The 10,984-nt window shown below is 35.9% G+C and overlaps 1 protein-coding gene across 3 annotated transcripts; it reads left to right on the plus strand.

Annotated features, from left to right (window-relative positions):
- Positions 1–335: 335 nt before the first annotated feature.
- LOC110930671 (probable glycosyltransferase At5g03795) lies at positions 336–6,859 on the plus strand. 3 transcript variants are annotated; one of them, XM_022174021.2, is made up of 6 exons: positions 336–576; positions 675–748; positions 2,222–2,792; positions 2,874–3,010; positions 5,143–5,491; positions 5,957–6,859. In XM_022174021.2, exons 3-6 carry the CDS (start codon positions 2,361–2,363, stop codon positions 6,638–6,640), a joined length of 1,602 nt encoding a protein of 533 aa, XP_022029713.1. In that variant the 5' UTR covers positions 336–576; positions 675–748; positions 2,222–2,360; the 3' UTR covers positions 6,641–6,859. The 3 variants fall into 3 exon arrangements, with proteins under 3 accessions (XP_022029713.1, XP_022029715.1, XP_022029712.1); XM_022174023.2 differs by lacking the exon at positions 675–748 and adding an exon at positions 1,421–1,586; XM_022174020.2 differs by lacking the exon at positions 675–748.
- The last annotated feature ends 4,125 nt before the right edge of the window (positions 6,860–10,984 follow it).

Here is a 10,984-nt window from a genome sequence, read left to right on the forward strand (position 1 = left end):
CATTTATCTTTAGTCTCTCCAATCTAAACATGCAATAGTGGACACTGATTAATTAGTTAATAATCCATAGATAACCTTTTTTTAACGGTCAACAAATCAATCCCGAGTACTCTTAGGGCATCCACTGGACAAACAGAGTACTCCGAGAATAATCCGAGTCATCCACCACCATCCACCCGCCCGTATGCACGACGGTGAAATGTGTCTCACTCTTTTCTTGCACCAAATAAGAATCGAATTTGAGTCTTCACCGGCAAATAACCTTTTTTAAAGTCAAATTTTATACAAAAGTTAATCCATAGATAATTAATTTAAAACACCATTATTCCCCAATCCCTAAACCTGTGAGTTGGGACCAGGGTTTTAAAGCGCATGGATTCCGGTCAATAATGGAGTAGAAAACACGCCAGCGAATAAACCGTTAGTCCACCTCCGGTGCCCCACTACAACGCGTCTTCTCCCGTTAATCCTATTCTTCTTTCTTCCCATAATCGGAGTTTCGCCGGATTTCAGCCTCCACTTTATCCCTATCCTTTTCCGTGGTTTCGGTCAACTCTTTTCAGCTCTCTAATCGAGGTTTCTATTATTTGTTCCTTTTCTGTTGTGTTTTCTAACTGTTACTCTGAATTCTAATCTCAATTTATGTAAAGCATATGACATATCTGGTGCTGCAGATTAGAAGAGGAATTTCACTATAGCTTAGATCTCTGAAGATATATCAGTACCCTGTGCACATAGAATTCACTAGGTTTCTTTCTATTTAATACTTTTAAAATCTGGAAATATCAATGAACATAACATATTATCATCCTCAGATTTGTAACCTAATAGAGCTAGATTATTTGGTATTTGATATTAATATTGGAATAAGAAAGCTATTTTACACACCTTTAGTCTGACATTTTTAAGTGGTTAGGGCAAGAAATTTTGGGGGGAGAATTTGTGAAAAGAGTTGATTACATATTTCTTTTAACATGTGGTTTGTATCATTTTGCTGCTTGTCGAACGAGTATGTTGTTGCATTTGAGTATTTATTTGTCAAGTTTTCGCGAGTTTAAGGAGTTCGGCGCGTTTTTTACTTGTGAACGGAATAGAATTTGTTTTCCTTATGTTAATAATGTCATTGCTAAAGAAGTAAAAAGACATTCTTATGATTATGATCAGTTAAGTGCTTTGTTATTTGATTATCTTGGTTTGGAACACACACATAGCACGTAGTCCTCCTTGTACTTCTGATGACGTAGAATTACATTTAGGTTTCTGCAATTTCTGAAATGCACAAAGCTTATAACATATGCTGGTTGTATATAATCGATGCATGAATACTAATCTTAGTGCACCCTCCTACATACAGCTTCCTTTCAGGCTTATTTTTGATGATATTATTTTCATGATGTGATTTCTGCTTTTGATCCGCTAGGCGCTCACGTATAAATCTAGTGCCGTATTTAACCTTTGGGCTCTAACTCGAAACAAATTGGCTATAAGGGGAGTAGCTCATGATAATATTGTAATCACTATATAAGTTGCCGGTTTGAATATATAAGGACTCCGTAACAGTATGCGTTCTTCCAAATAACATATAAGTGAGTTTCATCTGATTAATATATGTTCTTGTTTAAAAGTTTATCAGGCATCTGTATCTCTTATATCAAGGAAATTATCATAAGCAACTTCAAATTTTATTTGCAGTTGTTTCGCTGTCCTGTTTATGGCTTTAAATTTGCTTCTCCACTCCAGTCATGCATTTATATTTCCCTTTTTTTAGCAAATATGGTTGTCCACTCCAGTCATGCATTTATATTTCCCTTTTTTTAACAAATATGGTTGTATTATAAGTTGGCAGATCATCCTGGTTCCAAGCTATAAATATTACAGAAGAGTTAATTACTGTTTTCGTCCCTGTGGTTTGTCAAAAATCACTATTTCAGTCCATTAGTTTTTAAAAATTGCGATTTCAGTCCCTATGGTATCACTTTCGTAACCATTTCAGTCCCTGTGGTTTCACTTTCATAACCATTTCAATCCGTTTATTCTGTTAGTACACGGACTGAAATGGTTACGAGGTGGACTGAAATGGTTACGGAAGTGAAACCACAGGGACTGAAATCGCAATTTTTAAACTAATGGACTGAAATAGTGCTTTTTGACAAATCACAGGGACGAAAACAGTAATTAACTCTATTACAGAAACATGACAACTGATCATCTGTTTTTACAGAAGTATTGCAAATTGTCAACCGTTGGAATATGCTAAAGACATGGGTGAAGAGGATTCAGTATTTGTGGCGACTAAATATTGACATTTAAATTGCTGACATTGACATTCAGCAGCGGAAGCAAGTGCTGAACGTGAAGGGATGAATAAGATAGCACACTCTGTCATTGTTTTTTTAATATTCAAAATTCATTGGAAGACGTTACTCCCTATTGGAGTCTTTATCACAATAACCTTTGCTCTTTTTCAATTGAAAACACTTCCTTATCAACTTACAACACCGAATTCCCTTCACCCTGATACAAATCAATTCGATATCAACTTGAAAAGTCAAATCACTCCTTTGACCACAAATGAAGAGTCTGAGGTTATTAAAATAGACCCTGAGACTGATATAACTAATTCTTCTAGTCAATTAGTTCCGTCAATTGCAGTTGTGCAAGAGAAAGTGAAAGTTACCGAAACGAGGAACCAGGTGAAAGTTCCGTCAATTCAGTTTATCAATAAGCCTAATAAATCACTGCTACCGTTATCATTTTCCTCCGCTTCTGAAAGAAGGCGTAAGCGTTATCTGGTAAGATTACCGAGTTTTTAATGATATTGCAATGTTCTTTTGTCCTCGTTTTAATATTTTTTTAATAAACTGAATCTGCAGAGAGATATAAAGGGACTATCACCGTATGAAGCACTCGTGTATGCCAAAAAGGAGCTTGACACTATCTCAGTTGGCGTTAATTACCATGACCCAAATCTATATGTCCCTTTGTTCAGAAATATAACCGTTTTTGAAAGGTAAAGTTTAGGTCCTTGCGAAACTATTACACGGTTTAATTCATTTATATTTTATCTCTTTATGATGTAGATTGTTTTGTAGATGTGAACTTGAAAGATCATACTGATTTGCGTTGTCCCAACACTATCTTCTAACAATATGCACCACGTTGTTATTAATGCACACATATGAGCTTTAATATGTATCATGCCTTATAAATTTCAGATTGTGCCTTTTGTCTCGAAAGATGTTTGTGTTAGGGCTGTAAACGAACCGAACGTTCAGCGAACAGTTCGTAAACCGTTCGGCGGAAAGTTCGTTTATGTTCGTTCGTTTAATAAACGAACGAACATGAACAAGAAATTTCGTTCGATTAGTTAAATGAACGAACATGAACAGAGGTCTCGTTCGTTCGATTGTGTTTGTGAACGTTTGGTAAGGTGTTCGTGAACGTGTTTGTGAACATTCGTTGATTTGCGTTCGTTTATGTTCATATGTTCGTGTTTTAATTGAAGATCTTTGTACTTTCTTATATTTTATTTGTACTTTTTATATTATTAAACTTTTATTTATTTTATTTCCCTAACAATTAAACTAGGAAACCCACTTTCCCTTTGTTTATGCATCATTTCCCTTTCATTTCTCATTATTTACATCCACGAATACGATCGACCTCCGTTCCACAATAAGGGATTCAAGTTCGAGTGTTACTCTCTGGGCCATCTATCTTTATCCTTTGTCGCGTTCGCCAAATTTATATGTGTTCGTGAACCGTTCGTGAACACGCTCATTTCCTTAATGAACGAACACGAACATAAAATCTCGTTCGGTAAGTGTTCATGAACCGTTCGTGAACACATTTATTTCCTTAACGAACGAACACGAACAAGGCCTTGTTCGTGTTCGTTCGGTTCGTTTACAACCCTAGTTTGTGTTATTAGCATATGTAAACCTTAAATAGAGAAAAAAGTGGTAGTAAACGCCAATTTGTGGAGTTTAAGGATCTGAACAGTTATGTTTGGTCATTGTGTGGTTTCAGTTTGGGCAATTAAGGGGAATGATGCAAGTCATGCTTCAAGTATAAAGAGTGAAGCAAACCATAGGCTTTCCAGATAGCTCATTCATGAAATGAAACTGAGGAATAGGTATAGCCTAATCATTTCTGCATTTGCATGTGATCACGGCATAATATTATTTCTTTAGTAATGTGATGAGTTGGTGATTGGTGAATACGTTCTTGAAAAAGCATAGGACTTCTTGATGTAGTTCTTAAAGTTAAATCTGCTCTTTGTGTGGACTAATTTTAAATATGATAAAAGAAATCATAAATGTACCAAAGATGAGTTTTCTTTTAGTTTTTAGTTGGTTTAACGTATATTTGGCACTTCCGTTGATATATCTAGATATTAATATGTTGATCTGCATAAATCATGACCATTTATGAGGATCATCATAGTGTGCTAATTGCAACATCTTTTTTTTCACAAATCCAACTGTTTGCCTATTGCCATCATCATCGATTTTGCTTCACAAGATTTTTATATTCTTTCGTTATCGAAGGGTATTTAGCAATGTTGTAAGAATCGGTAGCCGCTAGTCGGTCGGTGAGGTACCGACTAGCGATTAATCGGATTGAGATTTTTATATGTAATTTTTAGTTATACACACACACATTTTGTATATGTAACTTTTTAGTTGACCCATTTTTTAAGTAATTGGAGGGAATTTATAAGGTTGGTCAAAATTTGTCCGGAATCTGGCCAGAATAGCACTACCGTTGACCGCCTAGCAATTAATCGACTATTACTCGGTGAACCTCCAATTAGTGATTAATCGGCGACTAATCGGAACCTAGGTGGAATTTTTACAACCATGGTATTTAGACATTTGACAAATACAAATACCATGGTATTTAGACATTTGACAAACACTTGCACAAAAAAGTAAAAGTCAAAGGTTACAATTTTTCATGAGACGCGTAGTATGTACTAAAAGGGTTATTTGCATGTATGTTACATGCATATATATGTGTGTGTGTGTCAGTGTGTGTGTGTGTGATCTCTTGTCTATTCACTAAAAACGTGTTATTGTTAGTTTCCCAATTTTTGAAAATTAGAACATTACATGCTAATTTACTGATTGCTATTAGCAGGAGCTATGAGTTGATGGAGCTGATACTGAAGGTTTATGTATATCAAGATGGAAAGAGACCTGTTTTCCACAATCCTTATCTCCGAGGAATTTATTCTTCAGAAGGTTGGTTTATGAAGTTTATGGAGTCAAGCAAAGAGTTTGTCACACGGGACCCACAAAAGGCCCACCTTTTCTATCTACCATACAGTGCGCGCCAACTTCAACGTGCTCTTTATGTTCCCAACTCACATAATATCAAGCCGCTATCAATCTTCCTAAGAGATTATGTCAACAAGATTGCTTCAAAATATCCTTTCTGGAATCGGACTCGTGGTTCAGATCACTTTTTAGTTGCTTGCCATGATTGGGTATGTACTCAGTCGTCTTTATTTTGTTAACTTTTACCACTAAAAATTATAAATAAACATTTTAATGGACATATAACTCGCACAACTTCTAAATAAATAGTGAGTAGAATGTCATTTTTGTCCCTGAGGTTTGGCCAGTTTTGCGACTTTCGTCCAAAGGATTGTTTTTTACGTTTGGATCCAGATGCGGAAAAACAAACCTTTGGACGAAAGTCGTAAAACTGGCCAAATCTCAGGCACGAAAATGGCATAATACTTAAAAAATAATACTTTAAACTCAAAGTATCTATTGTTTACACCACAAAAAATATATGGTTTTGACCATATTGCCCTTACACAAGTTTAACCTTTTTTTTTTAACCATATGGTATAGCCCAGAATGGTCAAATTTAATATTTTGGTGGTCAAAGTAGTGTATCTAGATATCTACCTCTCACTCTCCTACTTCGGTTTGGCCTTTTTCAGGGTCCATACACATTAAAAGACCACAAGGAACTAACCAAAAACACAATAAAAGCCCTTTGCAATGCCGACACTTCTGAAGGAGTTTTCGTCGCTGGAAAAGACGTTTCCCTACCAGAAACAACCATAGGAAACCCTAGAAGACCACTTAGGAACATGGGCGGTAGAAAAATCTCACAACGCCCTATCCTTGCGTTCTTTGCCGGAGGAATGCACGGTAGGGTCCGCCCCACCCTTCTCAAATACTGGGCCAATAAAGACAAAAATATGATAGTTTCCGGGCCTATGTCTTACAAAACAATGTCCTATTCTCGTCACATGAAATCCAGTAAATACTGCATCTGCCCAATGGGCTTTGAAGTGAACAGCCCGAGAATCGTGGAAGCCATATACTATGAATGTGTTCCCGTGATTATCGCTGACAATTTTGTTCCTCCGTTGAATGAAGTATTGAACTGGAGTGCTTTTTCTGTGAGTGTAGCTGAACAAGATATTCCTAAGTTAAAAGAGATTCTGGAAGCTATTCCTATGAAGCGGTATCGTATGATGCAAAATAATGTGAAAATGTTGCAACGGCATTTTTACTGGAACCGTACGCCTGTCAAGTATGATATGTTTCATATGATCCTGCATTCCATCTGGCTCAGTAGGCTTAACCAAATTCAAGATTTGACAGGTACACAATAATTTATTTTTTTTGGCATTTGATTTTTATTTATTTGTTGTATGATTATATATGGCTCTTGAAACCTCACTACAGATGAACAACACCATGATCGGATTATTTATTGTATGATATGTATGTATTTATGTATATATGTATGTATGTATTTTGTTGAATAGAAACGGAGTACGCCTGCATCATATGATACTTTGAAGAGTTAACATATTATCTTGGATTCGATATATGTTTGCTCATTTGTCGTTTGGGATTTGCATATATATCAGCTTACATGTATGCATATAAGCAGAAGCATATAACGATTATGGAATTTATATGCAAGTTATCATAATAATATCTCAAGTTTAAAATGGTTGGTGATATTTTACCAAATCTAATCTAAGTGACCCTTGTTAATTTACTACGTGTTTGAATTTACGCATGCGTCCAAACAACCCCCCACACATTTGGATATTAAGATAGGAAGTGTCTACGTTGTGGTCCTCCTCAACAACACGTGACTTTATTAGAACACCACATGCCTTATAACTTCTCTAACGTTGTCCTAGCACAACCACGTAAAGGGAATCACAAGTTCACAACACTTAGCTCTTCATGTCTTGTTCTTCTTCATTATTACTTTCGTGTGTTTTTTTTTCAATGAATTTCACATCAATCATGTGCATGAGGAAAGTTGTGTTTAGGGTGAAGGGGACACCTTACCTGCCACCTCCCGAGTAGTATCGAGTTGAGCGAGTAAATGGGCGTAAGTGGGGTAGGTTGGTTTTGGGAGTATAGGAACCCGAAGTAACTCAGATGGTAGTGGGTTGAGCTAGGTGACACAATATTATTGGACAATGGATGCGAGTAGTTGTGGGTTAATGGTTGAGTGCCTGTGGGTTGAATTGGGTTAATTGAGGTGACAGAATTCTATTGGCCACTGATTTAAGTACTTGTGGGTTGTGGATTAATGGCCTCCTTCGCCCTTATAAGGAATGTCCGTCACACCTTAAATACCATTTTCTAGTCACTTGGTTGTGGACAAGATGAGAGCTACCATGGATGAGGATACGAAATCTCCAATGAACTCCACACCAAGATAAACCAAAAAAAAAAAAAAAAAAACTATGAGCTTTTGGTTGATAAAACAAACATTAGTGCATGATAAAGGATTATGTGTTACATGATGCTAGTAATCATTTTTGTTACTTTGTGTAGTTATCCAACTTGATTTGCAAGAACTATATCGTGAAAAGAGAATACAATAGGTGCATACTGAATAATTCATAGGTGATCGTTTAATATGTAGAGATAATACAATGATTTAATGAGATAGTGGGATAGACGATTAATCATGTTGATGTTAGTTTATGCTTAAAGTCAACCAAAGTCAAAGGAAGTTTAGTTAGTTGAAGGACTAAATGCAATAACGTTGATTTCAAGGGTTAAAGAGAAGTTTAGTTGTTATATGACAACTTGAAGAAAATAAAAGGGCTAAAAATGACAAGTTTCAAAGAAGGTTGTTAAGAAGTCATTAACATAAGGATTAGGTTTAAATAAGGTGTAATATGTCAGTTTTCCAATTCATTCTGTTCCGTTTTCTTTCTCTCAGTTGATTGTGACATTGTATTCTTTCTTGAATCGTTGAATGAAACCCTAAGCTTTCGATTGATTTGTTCTTCATTTTCTCATTCAGTTTCGTTCATCTTCTTTGCATGTTAATTGTGTAATTCCACTATAACATTTACAAATCAGTTATGCAACCGTCTTTGGTATCACACTCAAAGCAAAGGTACAAGTGCATTATGTGGTTCTCGCAGTTCTCAACATATGTTACTTTTTTTTCAAATTACTATACTATATATGAACAATTTGTTAAGAACTTATAAACCTGGGTAAAAACCTGTTCTTACCATGCCCATGTAACATGTCCCAAACTAATGACTCATGTTAGTTAATTTAATAAGAATAGATGTGGTTATTTAGGTAGACAACTTTAATTAGAGATACATACTGAGTTATAGTTATAAATAATAGGGGACCGCTAAAATGAAAACCACCTCCAGTTGTAAGAACTGAGAGAACCACTTTCTAGCCTTTAGATCAAGAAGATAGATGGATGAGATTGAAAGTAACAAAAAATAATATTAAATAGATTTTGTCTTATTATGTCTTTAATATTTTAATTTAAAAGGGTAGTATAGTAAAATTACTCTATTTTGTCTTTATTATTTTTTTATTACTTTTTAGTTTTATTATATTACTTTTTATTTTTCAAGAATTTTTTTTTTATTAAAAGCATTTTTTAAATTCAGTTTTTTTTAACAAAGCGAATTTTTTTGCGCGCCGGTTTTTGGCGTCCCGTTTTACCGTGACGTTTTTTACGTCCCGTTTTTTTTTCGCGGCGTTTTTATGCGCCGCGTTCACGCCTCTTGTTTTTTACGCCGTTTTTTCAAGCGTCGTTTTTTACATGTTTTTTTAACGCGCCGTTTTTTAAACGTTTTTTACACGCCGTTTTTTACATGTTTTTTACACGTCGTTTTAACACACCATTTTTTACACGTTTTTTGCGCGCCGTTTTTATGCTCCATCTCCGCCCAATTTTTTTACGCCCCGTTTTGCCCAATTTTTTTACGCCCCGTTTAGCCCCGTTTTTTTCGCGCCATTTTTTACGTTCCGTATTTTACGGCCCGTTTTTTTTTTTCCAAAAAAAAATTTACGGTTTACGGGATAAAATTTTTTAGCTCAATTTTTTACGGTTTAAGTTTTACGTTTTTACGTTTTACTTTTTTTTACGTTTTACGTTTTTTCGTTTTTACGTTTTACGTTTTACGTTGTACGTTTTACGTTAAAAATTTATACGTTTTACGTAAAACTTTTTACGTTTTACGTAAAACTTTTTACGTTTTACGTTAAAACTTTTTAGTTTTTACGTTTTACGTAAAAATTTTTACTTTTTACGTTTAACGTTTTACGTTAAAACTTTTTACGATTTACATTTTACGTTTGACGTTTACGTTTTACGTAAAACTTTATACACTTCACGTTTTTTCATTTTACGTTAAAAAGTTTACGGTTTACGTTAAAAAGTTACGGTTTACGTTAAAATGTTCACGGTTAATTTTTTTTTTACAAAAACTTTTTTACGCAAAAACGAACGCACCCAGAAATCGCAAACTCGGGAGGTGTCTCAGATATATGGTTATCATCATCGACTAGGGGGGGGGGACCAACAACATCAAAACAAAGTGTATCTTGAAAAAAGGGGGTTTGGCTCAGATTATCCGATAATCAAAAAGGCTACAAAAGTGGGGTTGCAGGTTCAAAAAACCTACCCTCCGCCGTCCTCGCCGCGCCATTGTCATTTAAATTTACGTTTTTTTTTTCATCATCGCCGCCCAAATCGACCATATCAAAACCCACAGATTCAAAGATTCAAAATCACCAGCAAACCCAGCCAAAAATCACTGTTCGAATCTACCAAAAATCATTGTTCAAACATTCAACACATTCACAAATCACCAACAAAACCCAGCAAAAACTGTTGTGATTCGAAATCACTATCCAAACATTCAACACATTCGAAATCACTGTTCAAACATTCAACACATTCACAAATCACCAACATTCACCACATTCACAAATCACCAGCAAAACCCATCAAAACCCCTAACATATCAAAAAACCATCAAATTCAAAAAACCATCAGAATCAAATACCCACATATTCAAGGAACCCACATAGTTTACTGATAAAAAATCACCAGAAAATCAAGACAACATGCCAAAATTCACCAGAAAATCAAAGAACATACTTCACTAATCAAAAATCACCATATCAAACCCACAGAGTTCATCAGATTCTGATAAAAATCAACAAATCAAAGAACTTATTCCCTCTTCTCTTCCTGCACGTCTGGTCGCTCGCCAGATTCAGGCGCCGGAATACCGGCAAACACCCCAAAAAATCCTCATCTTCATGTACAGCACACTCCCACTCCCTCTCGACCCCCCTTCAAGCAAACTCGCCGGATTCCAGCGGCGATTGTCGGCGATGTTCCTACCAGAGGACACACCCAAACACCCTCCGACCTGGAGTTTTCATCACCGGCTCCATTGTCGATGATTGTCGGCTGTTTTGACCGGAAATCTAGCGGGTCCACTGCTGGAGGTTTCATAACCGGCTCCACTGTCGGAAGTTTCATCGCCGGCAGCTGCCGGTTTGCCAGCACCTCCATAGGGTTCGCCAATCTTCAAACGAGAGGGAGAAAGGGAAACCAGATCTAAAATGGTAGATGAGAGAGGAGAGAGTAAATGAGAGATGAGAGAGAATAGAGTAAATTGGAGATGTCAGGGACATTAAATAAAGAG

The sequence above is a fragment of the Helianthus annuus genome, chromosome 3 (assembly GCF_002127325.2).
Source record: "Helianthus annuus cultivar XRQ/B chromosome 3, HanXRQr2.0-SUNRISE, whole genome shotgun sequence".
In the NCBI taxonomy this organism is placed as follows: Eukaryota; Viridiplantae; Streptophyta; class Magnoliopsida; order Asterales; family Asteraceae; genus Helianthus; species Helianthus annuus.